The sequence below is a fragment of the Echinococcus granulosus genome (assembly GCF_000524195.1).
Source record: "Echinococcus granulosus chromosome Unknown EG_S00016, whole genome shotgun sequence".
NCBI lineage: Eukaryota > Metazoa > Platyhelminthes > Cestoda > Cyclophyllidea > Taeniidae > Echinococcus > Echinococcus granulosus.
Genome location: NW_020170396.1, coordinates 72,384 through 93,790, shown reverse-complemented (window position 1 = coordinate 93,790; position 21,407 = coordinate 72,384). Strand labels below are relative to the sequence as shown.

At 45.7% G+C, this 21,407-nt stretch overlaps 1 protein-coding gene across 1 annotated transcript; it reads right to left on the bottom strand. All coding sequences in view use genetic code 11, as the record gives it.

The window, feature by feature from the left end:
• Positions 1-107: 107 nt before the first annotated feature.
• EGR_03149 (Protein split ends) lies at positions 108-20,852 on the bottom strand (the record flags this gene model as incomplete). Its single annotated transcript, XM_024492398.1, has 9 exons — positions 108-242; positions 7,086-7,478; positions 10,815-11,669; positions 11,751-15,333; positions 15,400-15,893; positions 15,972-16,207; positions 18,492-18,982; positions 20,465-20,692; positions 20,773-20,852. The coding sequence occupies 9 exons, from the start codon at positions 20,850-20,852 to the stop codon at positions 108-110; spliced, it is 6,495 nt and encodes a 2,164-aa protein (XP_024353072.1).
• Positions 20,853-21,407: the final 555 nt, after the last annotated feature.

Genomic DNA, 21,407 nt, shown 5'->3' with positions numbered 1-21,407 from the left:
CAAAAAACTGTACACAAGTAGAGTAGACACATAGGCTAAAATACTCTTGATATTACTGCCTGATGGGGAAGAGGGATATGTACAAAGGGTAAAGATGGGTCAGGAGATCAAACAGTGGTGATGACAATGAGGAGGTGTGGCAATTGGGCTTGTAGGATGCTCTGATGCAAATCGGGCGCGGCCAAGCGTAGTAGAGTATGGGAGAATTCACAGGGGGGAAAGATGTGGACTACATAGAGACCCTGGAGAAGAGAAAGGAAAAAGCATTATCGCTAGGCAAAAGGGTACTTGAAATTCTCAGTGAAACAGCTTTCCAGCTTTGACATGGCTTCTGAAACAACGTCTACATGGGTCTCTAAGTTCACCACCTTAGCAGCAGCCATCAACTAATCCTTAGTATTGTAGTGGTTCCTGCTGAAACTCCTCTAATTAGACTGCGTCACCGTCGTTGAGGCCGTCAACACAGATCTGCAGAGTATAAGGGATTTGTCTACCGATAAGGCCAATGCGAAGAGAAATTACATGAAAAACAAACCCGTATATAGTCGTCACTTCACAAGACGAGAGCGTCCTTAACTTAAAACCCTGATTTAAAGTAGCTGACGAACGCCCTGTAAACCTACACGTGAGTCGAAAAGCCGGTGACAGCGAGGGTGAGGCCGATAGTACTGGATTTAATTCGCAATTTACAAGACGACTTACTCGCAGCAGCGGTCAGTGTATATTACGAGTACAACTAAAGAACCAGAAAAAGTGTTCATGGAATGAAAGTAAGTCTTTTTACGCTTCAAATCAACCAAGTCGGTCGATGAAATGAAGCAATATTACTTACTCCTACTATAATCACTACGGTCTGCAGTTAGGCAAATTGGAAAAGGGGAAAATACTTTAATCACACAGTCAATAGCCAAAAGGTAAAGCAGGAGTTAAAGATAGGGGAGGAGAAGGCAAGCGCAAGAGCACGAGAGAGAGAGAAGACCACCACCTTACATATTCTTCTTTTCCCTTTCCTCTGCTCTTTCCAACTAGCATTTGGCAATGCCTGAATTAGCGTGCGTGTGTACTTGCGAACGCACACGGAATCACCCAACCGATCGATAGCGTGCATCGTAAAACTGCCCCACACGCGCCTTCCTTTCAGAAGCATACATGCACCCACGCACACACGCACTCGTGAATACCGTTCAGGCAGGGTACGTGCGCGCACGCGCACGGCGCACATTCGCTCGCACCGGCAAGTATTGATCGGCCTAGCGAAAGGGCAATCGCTGCTGCTACTGCTGCTGCTGCAATTAATCAGTGGCGCGAACGTATGCATACAAACACGGAGGCAGGGACAGGGACGCGAGAGAAAGCCTAAAATTAGCTCACCATCATCGGTAGGAGCATAGTGGTGGAGGAAGTTTGTGCGTTCGTGTGTGGGGAAGCGCGGAGGCAAGACCGCCACGCCAGTCATAAACAAAAACTTTGTGCGCATGTGTATGTGAAGCGGCCGTTAAAGTCGAAGGCATGGGCTGAGGCAAGGGAGGTGAGCGGGAGCTGGAATAGTTCACGGCTCCCCTCTGTCGATAGGAGCATTACTAATAAAACTGGATTTTGCCGCCCCAGATACGGAAATAATGCCTCTTGCATGAAGAATCAATGCAAACCGTTTTCGAGAAAGCTGAAATCAGAGATGATATGGCCTCAAAAAAATTGCAGAGTGGAGCACTTAGGGATTGTGAACATTGTAAGAGAATCCATACGAGGCTCGGTAGGGTCGGTCGAAGGAGGATGCCCGTTTTTGCACAAGTAGAATTTTTGAAGAAGACAGGCTTAGAAAGCTAAACCGATTTACGGTGGATGCAAATCAGGGTGGGCGGCGGTAGGGGCGTACCAGGCATTTTGTTATGTCACGTTACCGGGACTGCAAAAGCGTCTGGAAAGTGGAACAGTACGGGATTTTGCGTTCATGTGCTCCCAAAAATCCCAAAACGCACTGCTTTTAGACACACGACCATGGCAGTGTTGCATCAGCTTGGGGATTCTCTCTTCTATCAAACCGACTCGCTCAATTTTCGGTTATAGTTGCGACGCGGCCACCTCTACCAGTCCGACTTGTGTGGAAAGCGTGACAACACAACCCAGTCCGAATGGTCGAATCTTGTACCGATCTTCTGCCATCTTCAAGATAGGATTGGAATGGGAATAAGTGCAAGAAACTGAGCTGTTTTGGATGGCTATTCTAAGCCGAATAACAAATAGGGGGGACAATGTGAATCTCCTGTCGTGAGTCCATAAAATGTTGACTTCACTGGCGAAAGTTGAACGCTACGAGAGCACTTGGTTTAGCACGATTCAATCACAGGAGTTAACACCGCCAAGCTGCATCAATCATGCACAGAGAGAAAGCCTAGGTCATACACCCTAATCACTGCTTGATCACCAAAACCAGACCCTGATGATCGCGTTTTGAGACAAGGGCTGAAAGAAGGAGCCAAAGCACGACTGCTAAGTGGAGGCTCTCGATTGAGGATAACCATCACAAGCCTTCGTTTACTTTGATGACAAGCTGACAACTTCAATGACCCAAAAGTTTTCAATGGCGGAGATTCGGCGAAAATGGGTCCCACACAAGGTTAGCCGCTCAATTGAAGAAGCCAGCGTAGAATTTAGACACCGTTCCATGATACATGCTAAATAGAGCGAGCTAGTCGGAAGGAGAACCTATGCACTTTGAAAAGTTTTCGCGTTTCGAGGAGTGTGATTGTAGAAAAGTATTTCGCAAAAAATTAGCCGTTTAAGAAGTAGGGACAGTTTTGTTGCAAAGTACAATACTTACTATAGTGACTTAGTTTATATATGTAACTTCTTTTTGTATTCATGAGGTAAAATTATGAGGGCTGAAGGCTTTATAAAAGGGGTGGGGTGGGGTGTTATGCTTTCTGCCCCGTGAGCTTAAGTGGCACTAAACACGCACAACACGGCGGATGAATGATTGAATGAACGAATGCCCGCACGCCAACACCAACCACCGCCCCCGCCTCCGCCCTCCGCGTTACGGGCCAAGGAGTGAAATGAGGAGGCCAAGACACCATCCATGCCGTAAAGTGAGCCCCCGCTTCTGGACAAGCATCAAAACCTCGCATGCTTCGATGACATCCTTCCGCAGTTTGCAGGATCCAAAAGGTTCAACGGGCCAAGATTTTGGGATATTTACGATCACAACCATATCAGCTTATTCCATGTATCAAGTGGGATGCTACGAGCAGTTTTGGCTTGGTGATGTGCGATCCCAAAAAAGGAGAAAAAGAGAAACAGTTTTTAGAAATCACACTAACTACTATCGTGACCTCCTCCATCTGCAATGACTGAGGGTTATAAGACTAAATTTTACTCAACTAAATCAAAATAATGGAAACTGCCTGCACATCTCGCGACTGTAAGCTGCATCATCCAAGTACAAAGAGAATAGCTTCAGAGATAGGCGATTAATGGACAAAGTGCGGGAATGAGCGAACGAACAGATGTCTACGTCGCAAAACTCAATCGTTGTCCATTAACTCATTCACCAGACTGCAGGATTTCCCTACGAGCCCTATTCTATTCTATGGAATTCTGTGCTGTGCCAGAGGAAGGAGGGACAAGGCCATGGTATCACACCCTCGCGTGTGTGTGGGAATACAGTGCCACGTGAAAAAAAGGAATGACGAGGACACGCCAGATTTTTCTCACCAACGTCAGGATGAGGAGGAGACAGGCGGACAGTAGGCCAGAAGAGATTTGGGACTGTAATTGCGCAGGTCATAAATGTTACGAGGTCACACACACACGCACACACACACACACACAGGTCGGGTCATCGTCTCTCAGTGAGGTCAAGTCTACTTTTCAAATTGTTAAAATGCGCGTCCAAGGAGAAATCAATAAGCCGGAAGGTTACTTCTTTTCTTTAACGTCAGGAGTATAGTCGGTGAACCATCGTCGGATTGGCATGAGTGATGATGTCTGCTGGTAGTGGCCATTCTGGTTTCATGAAACAACTTGGTGCATTAATAGGAAGGGACAAAAAGGATCAATTTGGTAAAATTGCGGACTAAGACTAAATGAGGAAATCAAAAAGAAGGACCCTCTCATTCCACATCAAGAATTGAGAAATGCAAGTAGAATGAAGGTTTGCTGAAGTAGCCCAAGTAAGGTTTAACGATTGCTACCGTTCGAGCGAGACTGAAGACTGAGAAATTGACTGAGCTAGCCTCTCTTTTCCGACTTTGCCTAGGTCATTTATGCATGAACTAAACTACTTTGACTATTCTTAACAATTACAGTCAATCACATTTCAGGACAGCCCTGGTAAAACTACAGACAGATGACCCATGAAACAGCGACAACGTAATGACTTACATCACTACTTTAGCAGCACTGGATCATCCGGAACAGACCGATCCCTTTCCTGCATCAGCAAATCCGATTTACACATCCTAGAGCGATGGGTATGATTTCATTTATTGTTGAAACAATAACAGTGATAATATTCAAGCAAATTAACTCTGCTAAAACCACAGAGGCTGGAATAGTAGGACGGATACTTCGATCAGGAAGCAGAGTCAGAGGTGAGAATCATAAGATGGAGAGAAATATAATGAGTTGGCAGTAAGGCCTGAAATGGTTGCAACCTTAACAACATCAGCTAACTTGAAAACAAGTGGCTGGATACAAAGTTAACCATCACAAAACTTTCCTCTTACTTCTGGGATGGCTAGAGAGCCTGCATTCAGGTGACCAGTTAATCCTCCTACTACCAAGGTTTAAGATGAAAATCGACTACAGCAGCTTGAATGTCTTACTACTCTACTAATGACAACAAATGCTTGTGCTACTGTTGACCACTTCAAATGCTAATCGAGGAATAGAAAAATGAGGCTATTTCTAGGCCGGGAACATCCCGCCTCCAGTTAATTATTCACGATACACAGATCAGTGCAACAAAGAATATTTTACTGAACTATCAACAACATGAGGCCAACATGAAGGAAGGAGGACCTATCGATATGGATGCAGGGTGTAGCCCAACCCGGAATTACGGTGTGGAGAAAATTTATGATCTCTGTCACCCCACAATAACCGAAGGAGAGAGAGAATGGATGTACACAAAAACGCACACACAAGTACCATCGGGTTGAAGATTTAGGGGGGGGGGCTCGTGACTCAGTCCAGACAAACGCGCTGCAGCACAGCACATACAAACAAAAGGAGGCGAGCTTACGTGCCAGCACAATGGACGACCGCAACAAGCAGTTGGCTGGGTAGCCAACAGGGGGAAAACAGGACACACGCACGCACTACATCCACCCACGCACCCAGACAGTTTATCGAATTGTAGGTGAAGCCCAATAGATAGGAAAAAGGACTGCAAGCAAGCCAGTCACATGACACACGAGACATGGCGCTACCCAGGTCAGAGACACAGTCCAAAAAAGACGGTACTGTCGCTTGGCCTTGTGTAGAATAGACGATGATGCGGGTAGGCCGCACATAATTGGCCAACTAACTTAATGAGGATTGTCGACGATGGCACAGAGCCTGCATGTCTCGCAGTGGTATCATGGGTAAGTCGCCCAAGCAGCACGGCATAACTTGGCCTGACCCGCCAACAGGAGGGCCACAAATGATTCCAATTGCAAGACTGACACGGGAACTTGAACACGTAAAGTTGGTAACACCACTGGTCTTCCAGGTTCACCTTGAAAAGTACCTCCAAAAACAGGCAGACTGTGGTAAAAGCGATGGCTTCCGAGATGGTAGTGGTAGCATCCAGACGATCGTATATCAACTGTTCGCCTGTTTTTTTAGCCTTTTCATGTCGGTAATCACTCCAAAACAAACGCTTACACGCAAACTCTTCCAAGAGCAAAATCAACACGTTTGGCTTTGTGGGGAGTTTTTTTAACCCCTTTCCCAATCTGTGAATAAGTAATCCAAGCGTTTGAAAATGTTCGAAAGGGATGGAATCCCTTAAAAAACACTGGTATTAGTAACCGAAATTCATACCAAAAGCCACAGAATCGTTGAGACACCTTGGAAGGAATACCGGCCACAGAAGTAGATTCAAGGGCTACAGAGGACTTGTTAAGAGGTGCACCACATCCAAATACACGAGATGCACAGGGCAAGCGTTGAAATCAGGAGCCTTTTCTCGCTACGACACCAGTCCATAAATAGCCAGAGAAATATCTCGGCGTTTTCTGAACCCTTGTTTAAGTAAATTTTGCAAATAACACCCAAAATTGTACCCAAAAACTAAGTACTTGGTTAAAAATGTCGGCCATAACGAAGTCAGTAACGGAGTGCGGGAGACGAGGTACACCGGCTCCATTAAAATATCACCACAGGCTCGGAAATTACTGCTTTGATTACCTCGAGGATGCCTGGAACAAACACCTACGCCACAAATTACACCTACAAAGTCGTCAGCAGGATACCGTCAAAATCGCAATAGGGTGTGAGAAAAATGAATTCCGCATAGGAGTTTTTAATATTGTGAAGGAGTTTCATAGAAAAAAAAGGTGTTTTCTACATCACGATTCGCACAAACAGAATCAATGACAAGGACAATTAGTAACTATAACCACTCAAACAGGAAAAAAACGAAGACGACTTGACCCAAGGAACCGAGAGCTGAAAGAAGTGCAGTGGAAAGCTGTCCCAATCCACCGAGATGCGACTTCTCTGCATTTAACACATGACGCAAGACCGTAACAAATAGAATTTATGCCTAGAGCCACACTTAAACTGGAGGTTCTTACCGATAGAGAAAAGTGACGCAGAAGAAAGTAGATTTCAACCAAAATCGGCTCATAAAACATCATTTTCTGGATACCTATAGGCTAAAAGTTATTCCAAATATCGTGACAACGATTTAAATGATGAGGACCGAGTAGACTGATCCTACAGAAAGGAGAAAGCCAGAGTGAGTATGCAGACAACAAGAGAAAGTATAGATCTCAACGAACCTGTACCCACAAAAAATACTTTTTTAATCTAGATCTCCACAAAACGAACTAACGAATGACACGGTGATGGAAGAGAGTAGCAACACAACTCACTTGAACAGCTCCAGGCTGGCCAACATTGATAATTCCAGCAGCACCTTTCTCCAGCATGTAGCGGATGAAACCGTCCGAGAGGGCGAGATTCTGCTGCGCCAGATCGGCCCTGTTGGCACCTGAGGCGAAAGCGACGCAGGCACAGGAGGCGCCCTCCTGCGTGATCTTCCGCTGCACCGCGTCCAACTGAGAGGCCTCCAAACGCATGCGTTGTACAATGCGCAACGGTCCCCCGGAGGTCACCAGGGCTTGCTGGGGGCTACCCCCACCCCCTGCTGCTAGGTTGGAGATGCAGGCGCGGAGGAGGTCCGCGTTCCCCTGAACGTAATGTAGGGCAACGCTCACTTCGGAGTTCTTGAGAGAGAGGCGACCTTGCCAGACCAGGGGGTATGTCTACAATCAAGTATAGATACACAAAATGAATAGGCTAAAAGGAGAAAGAAAATGTGTGGGAACAGATTGGAGGTCTCTAAGGTAAAATGCTACCTAGGGCTTCGCAGAGCAACCAAATCAACGGTAATGTAGTTCAAATAAAGATAACCTTGACGACTGTAACTGATGCAGCGGTTTATGGCAAAATAAAATATATCTTACGGTCAAAGCGGAGAGGAAATACTAACTGTAGGACAAATTAAACATTCCCAAAGATACGAACTTGGTTTTCCCCAGATCTTCACTTTGATATTGCGTAAAAACTTTTGGTGCTGCATTCAAACAAGATTCTTGATCAATAACCTTACACTTTTTGCAACGATACACAATTACGCAGCTTCTTCAGTCCTCGTATATTGTAATGATTATCTTCGTGGTAATGTTCCATTCATGTCATTTAAGCCATAACCCCAAACCAACCCTTAAATTTATATATAAACAAGAATGTGTCCGGCCTCCATACACATTATGAAGTCGCTATATTAGTAGTGGTGGTAAGGGAGACCAATTCAAATTAATGACAATCCTGACTACGGCGACTCCATTCCAGCCCCAAATGTGGCAGACGGGAGGCATATAGTGTTGACGGCCAAGTCTCCAAAGACCTGCAATGACAGGGCTTATCAAAACGGTGTCAACTTTTCGCAAGTACCACATTCTGGTCGGAAAACGATAACGTTTTAACTACTTAAAATTAGAAAAAACAAAATAAAAACGTTTAATTTCAGCCTGAGAATATGATGACCTACTTCTTTCTAAACAGAGCTTTTGGACAAACGTTACTAAAGAATAAGGGTTGGTGGAGGGAATATGCTCGTTGTAGAAGATAATCAGGAATCCCAACCTTAACAAGGAGAACTCATAAAATCGGCTTCCGCTTGTCCTGCGGCTAACTGGAATTCACAGAAATGCTCGTCAACTAGATGAGCGACCGAGAGAGGCGTTGGGGACGACCGTCAAAAGAAGGAGATAATTTCTGATTTCCATTTCGGTAGCATGGGATTCCGGTCGTCTTTTCTGCCAACACTACCTCTTCTGCGTGCTGATAAAGCTCAGTTCAGAGACACGCCTCTGCATGGCATCGTTAAGAAGGACGAGTGCGAAGAACCACGCCAGTGGGTGGGCTCGTGATGCAACACATAGGACAACGAAATGAACTTTGCCCTAGCTCCTGGCAGATGGTGTTATAGTATATATGGAATCACCATCCTTAATCGTCTTCTACACCCGGAGTGTGCATCAAGCGCGCATTTCCAGGCCATGTCCGACATCTACCTACACCAGTGTTGACATATTCCTCCTCAGGTGCTTCAGTAACCTTACATACTAATTCTATTATCATCAATGAATAATTTATTGTTTTGAGCTTACTCTGCAAAGAGGCATGAAAAAATTCAAGTAGCAAATTCAAAAAATGTGTTCGAGGTAAAACAAGGTAGTGACACAAAAAGGACAGAAGTGCGATCTCCACTTTCAACAGGTAGTCATCACAGGTGCAGCCATCAATGCATCAACTGCTTCAATGCGAAACGACTTCTGTTTGAAATGATGGCGATCAGCATCACTTTCCTGTGGAATCGCCACGTTACAGTGTTTGTTTTACACGAAGCTATTAAAAAGGCTCCAGACTGCATTGAAATACTACAACCTTGTGCTTTGCATTTTGGACCACTTTCGACAAAAGGATTACCCAATTTGCGTTTTTAACAAGTGCCACACGTAGTGTGTGTTTATCAGTAATGTGGTAACTGCGCTGGGACCGACTTGTATCACAAACAGATTGACTAAGTTCAAAAAAATAAAGTAATATTTCGGAACACTGCAAACTTACTAGACGAAATAAACACCCAAGCCGTGGTTGTTGATTTTCCTCTGAGACTGACAGTGAGTGGATTAATGAAAAAACATGGTAGTCGGAGCATTAAAACCACCCCAACCAAAGAATGTGGGTAACTAGGATAGGACAGTTTTGCTGTTTATAAGAGTTGGCCAAGAAGGATCTTAATTACGACCATTTCCACTCTTTTCTAGCACCATGGATGAAATCCCTCTTCAAAGGAGCTCGAAGTTTATAGCCCATAGGTCTTGACGGTTCAATGTTTATGCCATACATGAATCAAGTCGCTACAGAGTGTGCTCGTGTCTTAACTAGGTTTCTTCGGGTATTTCTCCGATCGCAGTGACACCATCTAGGCCCATTCAAAAGTGATTACCTACTTTTTAAAAAGTTCATCATTAAGATATATGAATTCACTCAAAAACCTGAAAATCTTCTTATGGAGAATGTTTGAACTATCCCATTTAACATTCACCACCTTGATGATAAACTCAGACCTTCAATATGAGAGACTTAAACAAAACTCCGAAGGCTAAGAAAATAAGCACTAGATCTTTGGCATAAAGTCCACAGTAGGTGTCAAACCATTCTCATAGGTGTAAAATTGCCACATAACAAGTTGACGGATAAAAAAAGGTAGCAATATCAGCTAGACAATACCTAAAAATCAACTAGATTTGCTGCTACAGGTCCGTAGTAGGGGAAATTCATGCAAGGAAATAATGAGGAAGGTCGGAGTGAGGAGGAGTGTACTTTGACTGCGTAAGATGGTCACTCATCCACTTCATAACAAGGCCGTAAACTGAATAATAAGGGCGACAAATGGCATTGGGTACCCCAAAGACTATAACATTATCTAGGAAAGAGACTTGCTTAATCCAATCCAAATATCAAAACCTTGATCACATGCTTTGTCGATAGAGAAGGTAAAAATCCCAGTCTGACGAGTAAATGGATATCAAGGGGGGCTACCGATTCATTTAATTCATAAAGTAAGGTCGTTGACGTTAAACACACCCCTATAACCCAGGCATCAAATGCTTAAAGCAAAAGCGGACACTAAAATTGATAAATTAGCAACTGGTAAAGCTACTCAAGGTCCTTCATTTTCGTAAGGTAGTCTATGATGTCTGCAATTCCGACAAAAGCACTACAAACATATAATTGCGTAGACATGACAAGCAAGATGGTTACTTTGAAGCTTGACAAGCCTGTTGACAGAAGAGAACTTTAGGATTCCACTAACCAGATTCACTCGACCATCAAAAATAACATTGAATTCCGTGGAAGCTACGAAAATATCTTGAGTAAACTCTTTAAAATGCGTTATGAAACTTGGGAAGGTACTGAATTGCAAAAAATATTCTTGATAGCTTTAAAGTTTAGCTAGTGGGCTAGACGTCACCGAAGGAAAAATATCACATTTTCCATTTTCTAGCCAGTGATTGAATAAGTCGTACCTGATCGAAACTTCCAGTTCTTGGAGCGGGTGGAGTGGCTGCGCCTGCAGCTCTTGAAAGATGGTGATACTGTCCACTGCCCCCACCGCTGCCGCCACTAGCGGATGTCTGAGATGGACTCGGGGTTGAGGTCACAGCATTTGATGGAGGTGGAATACCCCCACTATCCCCGCCGCTAGCACCATATTGCTGAAACATCTTTGCCAACGAAGCTAGTAAATCCGGATCCAAGTGTTGACCTTCTTGCATTGCTGATTGCAGCATCGGGAGCACTAAGTCCGGATCAATGAAGCAGGAAAGCTTTTCCAGCAACGATACAGGGGAGAAAGCATTCGTCGTCGCTGTCGTCGCCGATGGCGATGACTCCTGGCGCGTTGGACGCGGATAGGTAGACATTGGATTCATAGACCATGGCATCGGAGTGTGGGGAAGTGGTGGTGGCTGAGATGCAGCAGATACATGGCGTGGTGACGAGAAGGGGGGATACCTCGGCGGGGGACTGGTGAAATTGCGGGGATTGAAAATCGGGCGCTGTTGAGGTTGTCTAGTCGAGCCAGAAACGGAAATAACGTCGTCAATAAGACCAGAGGCGGGTCCGTTATTGTCACTGCCACATCGAACGCGGTAGGGGTGGGGGCTCTCAATGACACTATCTGTCGTTGAAGACTGGGGTCGAGACACAGCTATTGTCGAAGTGCTTTGTTGGTGAAGCAGCTGCTGTTGTGACATGTTCGATGGGGTTGTAGTCATTGTGACGGGATGCGAATTTGTCACGGTGGTTTTGATGGGACACGACACCGCTGCCGCTACAGCAGGAGCGTTCTTCGTGGAACTGTTGGCAGCCGAAAAGACGTTCTGTAAAGAACAGTGGCGAAAAGTTAAAAAAAAAATGCATCCCACCTAACATAAGGGATAAACGATGAAAACGATACAGACCTTAAAAAAAACCGGAAACGTGATAGTGGTGGCGGAAATTGTAGGGGGATTGGAACCGACGATAACAGTGGATGCCTTCTGCGGGAGTTGTTGACCAACCCCAGGGTTAGCTTGCCTCACTCCACTAGCACTATTATTCGCACCACCTCCAATCACCACCGGACTACCGGTGATTGACTGTAAAGCATTAATGATAGCCGTGAAGATGGGGTTGTTTGTGGGAGCAGAGACGACCGGTGGCTTGGTCTCAGTCGCTTTCGCTGCAGTCGTTGTGGCTGCCGTTGTCGACATCGGTGTTGGCATTGCCGTGGTAACAGTGGGAGGTCCGCTGCGGGAACTCGAAGTGGGTGGTTGCAGGCCCCAACTATCGAGGTAGCTTTGCATATCAAACCGACCACAACAGACGTCCGTGATAATCTCATCCACCGAATCCAACCCACTACGTCGAGTGGTATTGCCCTTCAAGGTATCGCTGGTCGAAACGGCCTCCTCCGTTGTGGTCACACTAGACACAGTAGATGCTGTACCGGGATGTTCTGAAGCGAGAGACGTGTTGACAACCAGTGGTGAGGTAGCATTCACTGTCGGCTTGACAAGAGGAGGTGAGTCATCGTCAAAATTAGGTTCGTAGGGGTCTGTCGGTTGTTTGGGAGCAGGAGTAGCAACATCCATCGCTACCATAGGTGTTGTAGTTGCTGACGGCACTGGAGGTGCGGAAGTTGCCGCCATTGCCATCTTCGCACGCCGACGGGTAGTCGAACGAAGAGTCTTCGGTTCAACAACCACTTCGGGAATTAGTTTGCTGGGCGACGAGGGAGCATCACTGAGAGGTGCACATGCGTTGACTCCCGGAATGCTCAGAAGACCGACCCCTGAAGACTCAAACAGCATCTTTCCAGTTGCAGAGCGCGCATTTGGGGAAAAAGCAGTCGATACCAAACCCGGCGGCGTGGCTCCCGAAGTTCGCCTACCAGTTGCAGGTAAGGCACCCTTTCTTCCAGCTTGAGGGAGGGAAATAGGAATGGGAGGAGGAGGAAGAGAGAGAGGAGGAGGGGAAGCTGTAGGAGGATGATGTAGGGGTGAGGTGATCGGTGTAATTGAGGTCACGGAACGGTGAGTCGCTGCATCTTCCACAGTCTCAGCTTTAACCCGCTCAATCACACTCTGGACGTAGCGCTTCAAATCCCGATTCTCTGACAGAGGAGTCAATTTTTCAGTAGGCTTAACGCATGTATTCTCTTGGGTCACAGAAACTGCAGTTCGCACACAGGTTGTCGTCTCCGTTACAACGTTTGCTGCTGATCCAGAGCGAGAAGTTTGCACTGGGATTGTGATGATAGGCGAGGGACTAGAGCGAGAACACGCTGAGCAGAGTGACTGAGTAGGTGAGGAAGAAGAGTACGGTGAGAGAATTTGTTGAACGTTCGGAGGGGGTGGGGGCGGTGGAGGAAGTGTGCCGGGGTCCAGTTTGGGTGGTGTCGGTGGTGCCTGGGGTTTGAAGATGGCGGAAACAGTGGGTGACACTACTTCGTCTGGGAGAGGAGGTTTCACTGGCTCTGCGGTCTCTTCCACCAACGACTTCAATGATGACTTATCACTGCTCTCATTCAACCTTGGTGAGGGTTGATCATCCATCCTAATATCACCTATGGCATCGCGGTTGCTAAGGTTCAAGGAATCCTCCTTGGAGGTGTTGAGGATATTAATGTCGTCAAAGCTGATTAACAGGGGCTTTTGATCATCGCTCCGACTATCTCCAATCTCCTCTTCTTCCTCTACCACCGCTTGCTCCCGCTCCGGTTCCACCTCCGAGTCGGAGTGATTACTGGACATTCGGGTGAACCACTCAGAGAGTAGATGCTCGGGCTCCTCCTCCCCGGTCTCTGGTGAGATCTCCATGGCTTCTGTAGAGGGAGTCATTGCAGTGTTGGCAGAGAAACGGTCAAAGTCGTCCAGACTGTAGCCATCATCGGCCTCAGAGAGATCGACATGAAAGTCCGAGGAACGCAAGGGAGGAGTGGGTTTCGCTAAACGACTTCCGCATGAGAGAGGAGTGGAAGCGCTTACACCCTCTATATCTACGCTGCGCCTTCGACGTCTGGAAGACCCAACACTGCAGAGACTACTGCTACTACTGCTGGTGGTGTCACTGACTCTACTGGGAGAGTGTGTTCTCCGTGCCTTTGCTTTGAACTTAGACGTGGTTCGGAGCCTCTGGGTCTTGCTATCGGTGTTGTAGTTGAGTAAGCTAACTTTGGCGTCACTTGACCACTTTAGAGGCCTTGAATTATGGGTTCGGTCTTTCTCCTCCCTCTCATCATCAGTTGAAAGACTAGAGGAGGCGACCCTGCTAGATCTAAAAACAGTAGTCTGAGTGGAGAGCCGCCGCCTTTCCGTCTTCCTAACCGTTGCCGTTGAAGGGGTAGAAGGTTTGACACAATCTCGTTGGCGTTTTATTCGCTTCTGTGGAAGCGAAGGGAGTGTGGGACAGCCTGAAGCACTGTCCACATCGTTGAGGGAGAGGGATCTACTAACTGACGGTTCAGTGGTGCTTCTGCTTCCAATCAAAGAAGAAGGGTTGATTCCTTTGTAGGAAGAACGACGAATCGAAGTCGACTTAACAGTCGTATCCTCTGAGGTGACACTTCCGGAGCGAGATTCACCAGAGGCGGAGCGGAGTCGAGATGGTCGTCGATCTCCGCAGCTGGAGGGAGATTTGGAGATAGTGTGGTAGCTAGCAGTCATAGGGACACTCATTCCCAGGCTCAGGCGGGTGATTGTTGTGGAGACAGGTTTCGATGGTGGTTTAGCAGTCTGCGATTTCTGCCGGTGACTTTCAACCGAAGATCGAGAGGACGATGTTGGGAGGTTTTTGGAAGGGCGACTGCCATGTCTATGACGTCGAGAAGATGAATCAGAGCATTTCAGCTTGTGTCTTTGCCTCAGGAGACCCATTTCCTCCACCAGGTCTTCTCCACTTCCTTCGTAATTGCCCTCATCCTCAGTATCACCATCGAGACCACCTTCAAGCGTCGGTTGGTAGTGCTGTCTCCGTCGCCGCTTCCTCCTCACTAGTCGACTTTCCTCGCCTTCTTCGGATTCCAGGCAGGGTCGCTTTCGACGCTCCTTTTCACCCTCCGTGCGTCGTTTTATCTTGTCATACATCGACTCGCAAACATTCACTTCTTCCGGCAGATTTAGCGAAACAGTGTTGGTGGTAGTAGTGCCATGACTCCGATTAAGCTCCCCTCTCAATGAACCCAAAAGTCGCTTCTGAGGGATGAAGAGTGGTGCTTCTGTGACGCTCCATCGTTGTGATGGGAACGTCGCTGCTGGTGTTGGTGGTGGTGCGGTATTGGAATTGGCGAAACGCTTGGAAAGGGAGGAATTCGACGTTGAACTGCTCCGCGAATACTCCTCCTCACTTGACTCATGACGTTGTTGTTCGCAAGGACGATGATTGCCGAGAGGAGGACGCAGATCTGAACTCCTCGACTTCTCATTCACCGTATCAAATGATGGTGTTGGAGGAGGCGGCCGTGTTGTCATTACCGCTGGTTTCAGTCTAACCGTCTCCACAACTCTATAACGCAAAAGGTATGTTAGCCTCAGCTGTGTACAGTGAGATGTCAGGAAAGACAATACCTACTTTGCAAAAGTCATAACCTTTCCCATTTGCTTAGGACTAGCAAAATCCACCGAGCAAACAAAAGTGGGCAATCGAGGGGTGGTGAGTGATTCTGGAGACCGGTTCTGCGTAGCCAAAACCAGTGGTGATTCGGACGAACGAAGATATTCCAGTAGTTGAGTAGCCAGCTCCTGAGAAGCGAGTTCAACCAAGGCGCAAATGTGGACGGTGGTATTGGCCGAGGATTCTTGAGATCGAGTGATTTTGGAGACCTGTGCAACAGGAACCACACGAGAGAAGAGGGTCTTCAGTTCCCCTTCAGATTGATGGATGAGAGGAGTGGGGATATCGTTGATGAAGAGACAGCTGACCGGTCGACTGGGTGTGTAGAGCAGACGCAGAGGTCGACCTCCCAATCTCAGGGGATCCCGTTGATGTGTCGTCATCGCGCGAGTGGAACCTCGCAGTTCAACGAACTCGATAATCGCGGAATTGCTTGTTGGACGCATTTGGACCTGCTAAAATGCCGAGAGGGAGAAATCAAGATGGGTCTAAAACTACCAAAAATAGGCACAACAAGAGAAAAAACATACTAGGATGGAGCCGAATCTCTGAAAGGCAGTGTTGAGTTGAACCTCGGAGACGGGTCCATTGGGGCCCGCTGTGAGGCCATGAACAATAAGAGAGCGAGTGGGAAGACTGAAGACCGGAGAACGAGTTGTGCGCGGAACAGTCAGGGAGGGAGGGGGAGAGTTTGAGGAATGTATCGTAACTGAGGCTACCGTTGGCGAGGGTCGGATTCGCGGACCCGAGCCAATCACTTCGGAATCTGCAAGTAAATTTGATGGAATAACCGACCAAAACTGAATAGTTTGCATTGTCAATACTCGTTTGTTTATTAATCTCACGAGTGAAGCCTGTATAAACAGAGGTAACCGGTTTATATGCAGTTACGTATGTGTGATGTATACAAATTGGTGCATGACGCAAGAGCCCTTGAAATGTCACCAGCAGTAAGATCTTCCAGTCTGATTTGGAGCTACCGTCTTGAGAAGTCTGTTGATGGCATCAACCTGAGCTGTGGAGAGTTGATCTGATAGCAGGAATGTGGCATAGGGGTGAGGAGATGCTTGCAAGGCATCAAACGGATGATCAGAAAAATGTGCGATTGCATGATTGGTTTACAAATGACTAAAGAGACAAGTAACAAAACACACGCAAGGACTTGTGATTTCTGTTTACAATAACACACGTACTTACACGTATGCGCAAACACACGTACACATACATACACACACACACACACACACACACACATACTAGGCTATTGATCAGATGGAGGCACCTAACAACGCCGTATGTGCACACATACACGTAAATATTCACACGTAGCATATGGTGTGTGCGTATGCATGTGCCACTGCACACACACACATGAGAATTAGATAAAGTGTAGAGCCACAAACTTCTCTTGCGCCTCTACTAAAGCGCCACTGCAGACGAGAATAGGACAACGCTCAATTCAGCGAGTAGATGGTCCATTTCCAGCTTTAATCAAACATTTCCCAGGAGGAGAATAGACATTTTATTTGAAATCCAACGCACACAAACAGCGTCAATTCACTGCCTATGAATAATTACAAGCATTACCAGACTACGGCAGTGTAAGACTCCAACACACACCATTGCCTTAAAAACTTTCCACAGATTATACACCCACCAAATCTTAGAAAGGTGCTACCAGTTGTGAGAAGTAGAAGAGCAATAAGAAAAGTGGGATTATGCAAAGGATTAAGGGAGGAAAGTAAAAGAAAAAAAGGACAAAGCACACGCCCATTCTTTGGGTTGGTCATCTATCCACCAATGTATCAAACTAGCTATCCATCCATAAACTTGCCCAGTCATCCAGCAGCTCATGTAAGCATTCAACCCATTCAGTTTTCCACCTATCCATTCATCAATTCATGTATTAGTTCAATTAGCGCTTCAGCTATTCGGGTGGTCGTCCTTTCAAGCAGCTTGGCAATCATCAACTGTTAACTCCAATGTAAAGTAACTATTTTTACTTAGTTTACTACATACGAAGAATTCGTTCGACATCAACTGCTTACGATGAAATTGAGTCGCATCGCACATTTCTGTTCCGAAAACCACCTTATTAGATTGTAGAAGTTTTACCATCCATGGAAATAGCAACGGCATCAAAACACCAAGCGGAGAAGAGGAGGATGAGGATTATCGGTAAGTAAGCTAAACAAAAAGGGAAGAAAGGGGAGAGCGAGAGTGCGACTTATTCAGAGCAAAGGAGGAGTGTGGCATTTTTGCCAGGCGTTTACATTCTCAAAATTATCCACTTAAGAGGGAGAGGGAGGGTTTACTTTACAACCATCGAGATGCACCGGAAACAGCAAGCCAGCGAGAAATGCCCCATTCCATACAGTAGTACCAAGTTTGAGGGCCGATATTATAAGCGGCGGTGTGCTGTTTTAAACCCATGCTTTCGTTTCTGTTTGCGTATTTCCAAAGACCCACATTTCACAGAGAATCCAAGTAGAGCACGGGTTTGAGTAAAAAAAGGGATTAGTGGGCTGAGAAATGATGTTATGACAGACAAACTTAATTTCGCAAATGAGTCATCCACTGGGTAGATCAAAGCTGGTAGCCAGGTGATTAAACTCAAGGTAGCTATGTTGTGAAATACATGTGAATCAACAAAATAAAGGCTCGGCGCACGTTACTACTTCGACAAATTACTAGATCATTCGAAACAAATCGACATGACAAACAGAGTAGCATGAATTGGCTTTATTGCCTACGCAATAGTAAACAGGAAAGCGGTATCATCTTCAGAGCAAACGCTGGATAACGCCGAGATATTGAAAGTCCCACTGCCCAAGTGTGGAAGTGTGAGGCAGAGCATACACTACAAGTTACATAGGAAAAAAAAAATCCAGAAAGTTAGACGGATCTTACTGCTTAAAGTCAACAATAACAACACAGGCCCTTAGAATCGAAATTGGGCATTCTAAAACGAAAAGACGGTAGAGAGCTTACAAAGGAAAGACACATAGAAGGCAAGTAAACACTAGACTATCTAGGCATAGTGGACTTACCCGTAATAGAGCAGAATTCCACATGCACCGGAGCACCAAAAAGGCACCGTCCAGCATTGCAGAACGCCAGATAGGCCCGCTCCTCATCCTCAGTACGCCGAAACACCACCAGGGCTACTCGCGTTTGTCTGCCTCCCGTAGCTGCTGCGGGCAGCAGGTTCACATGGTACGTCTTAACGAATTTGTGCAGCTCGTCGCACAATGCTTGTTTAATTTGCGTCTCGGTGTACTTCGGCGGTGGAGTGAAAACCACTTTGAGGGAGGCACTGCCGACGGTGCCTTGCAGACCACTCTGTCGGTTTGAGGAGGAGGAGGAAGAGGGGGAGGCGGTCGACTGAAATCGCAGTTGTTGAGGGGGCAATTGACGCTGCTGTTGCTGTTGGGGCTGATGTGCTTGATGGGGGTGGTGGTGATGATGGTGGTGGTGATGGTTGTGACTTGAGGCTGCTGAACTGGGACCCGCTCTGTCCACTAGCATTGTTTCAGGTTTACTGGATAATTATAACAAATTAAATTTAATCACTACGTTGCATCCGAATTAATCTTGAAATTTCACGACGGAACTACAAGTACAAAAAGTGAGTCGCAAGAATTCGGCTCGATCTCTGATTTTAGGTAATTTCGTAGTTGCGAAGAGGCATAATCACCAACTTTAGATTCATCATAAGTACGGAACACAAATTATTAGGACTCACCAACACGTGGGACACTTCAGTTCAAGTGTTCGTGTCAGTGTGCTTCGATTTCCACTTACCGTATTTCTATGCGGCACTGGCTTCACGACTACTTTGGGTTGTAAACAGATGGGAGCAAAAGCGACCGAATGAAGTGCTTAGCCGGGGGAGAATACGGCTAATTATTAAACGTATGGTCTACAGCTAGAGAAACAATTTTTCGACAAGCAATTTAAATTCACCCACGTGGAAGGACTAAGCTGATAGCACAACTGCAGGGTTGAAAGGAACTGAATCCAAAACTACACGTGGAGAACCAGTAGCAGCATGGTTTGACGTTTTAGATAAGTTGGAACATATAAACCAGATGAAAATAGACAAAAACTGGCCCGACTATCTATATGACAGCTCCCAGGGCAAGTGACATGAAGAGTCAATCAAGTGGAGTAATAAAATCAAAAAATGACAAGCTAGTAGCCTACACGATAAGCATTTGCAAATCTTACTACGGAATTCCGAGTGAAGCCAGTTTTGAAAATAGGCAAGACAATGATTTTAAATGATCAAGCATGTCATGAAGTAGTGATCAAAAAATAAGCTAACACGACTACAGAACAAAAAAACAATTCAGCCTTCAGGGGAGCATACCAGTCTCAATTGACCAGTTGGGAGATGTAATGAAGAGGGGAGAGAAGGCTAAAGCTGATCCAGTACAAAAGTATATTGATGCAATAGCGTCAATAGATAAAGTGAGGTGGTTCCTACTTGTCGCAACCAAATGGAGCGATAAGTACAGATCAAACAAGGGCCGACATGTTAAGTGGCATGGTGATTAAGAGCGTTTCACACTGTTCAACAAAAGGTGTACTAGGAAGTAAAAGTACAAAACAAACGCATCGCACTAAGTATACACAATCTATCGATGATAAAACACCTCGTTTGATGATCTAATACTGAGGTTTTCTCAACTCAAAGTGAACAAACATGACCTGTCTATAAATGGTAATTCAAAACCAACGAAATGCAAGATTTGGCAAGCCTGGTGTGACTAATGTAACATGGGAGAAAGATATGCAAGGGATAAAATGCAACAAAGGGGTTGAATCACCTGATGCAAAAACCGAGTTTCTATGGAAAATCAGCAAGTCGGAAAACCTGAGGTCTTTACGAAATCAGTAAGTGGCGTGGATAAGTAAAGTACCTAAACAACAAAGAGTGGCAAACAAATGCATAAAACAGCAAATGACACATAAGATGTTTAAATATATAAGCTCTGAAGCAAATAAATTGTCTACCAACCGATCAGATCTTTGGTTTTGCGGCAGTCCAACAGGGGAAATTCGATGAGACGTGGAAGGAATCCAAGGATTACCAGAAGAATCGCAATAATCAACTTTAAGAATATTTCCTTTCAACAAATTTTTCGAATGAACAGCTCGTGTTGCAGATGAACGATCGAGGTATTCCACAATAAGGTTAAAACAGGAATTATGATGAACAGTCTTTGTGGCTTTAATGTCACCGTGGCTAAGGTAGAAAATGAAAATCTGTTTAAAATAAAATGCAGTACGGATTGAAAAAGATAAATAAATGGAAAACCAACTTACCGTCGAAGAACTCGAGTTACGTCCTCCTCTCTACATTTGGAAGGAATGTTAGTTATCCACAGATACTTGGTTTCATTCATATCTTTAAATACCCATGCACTAAAATATTGTGCATGGTGCTCAATAACTCTTTTAGCTACAGAACAAAGGGAAAATCGTCGCAAATGTCGATTATGTACACATGCACTTCCGAAGCACAGTTGGCACGAATAGCATAACTGCAATAAAGTGATTGGTTAAATTGAGATCAATTCTATTAAACCATTGGTGTATTGGCAGTAAAACTCAGGGTCACTGTTGTGATACGAAGGCGCTGCAAATGAGGAATGTAGGTGTCGAGAAGACTTTCAGAGAATATCTGTGCTTCAGGACAAGAGTGACCGCTTCTTGAGGAGGTTTCCCGTTAATACAGGTTTAAGTCTCTGATTGTACCTGATAATGGCCTTCAAACTGAGATACCTTTTGGTAGTCGCGAGGGAAGGGGTTTGTAGTCAGTCACCTAATTTTGCCCTTTAGGCTGGACGTGTCCTGCTTTCCAAATAGCGGCACGGTTCAGTGCTGTCAAACTTAGGACGCATGTGGATTTGTGGCAGCTCTAGGGGATGTGAGAGGCATCGGCCCAAATACCTACTTGA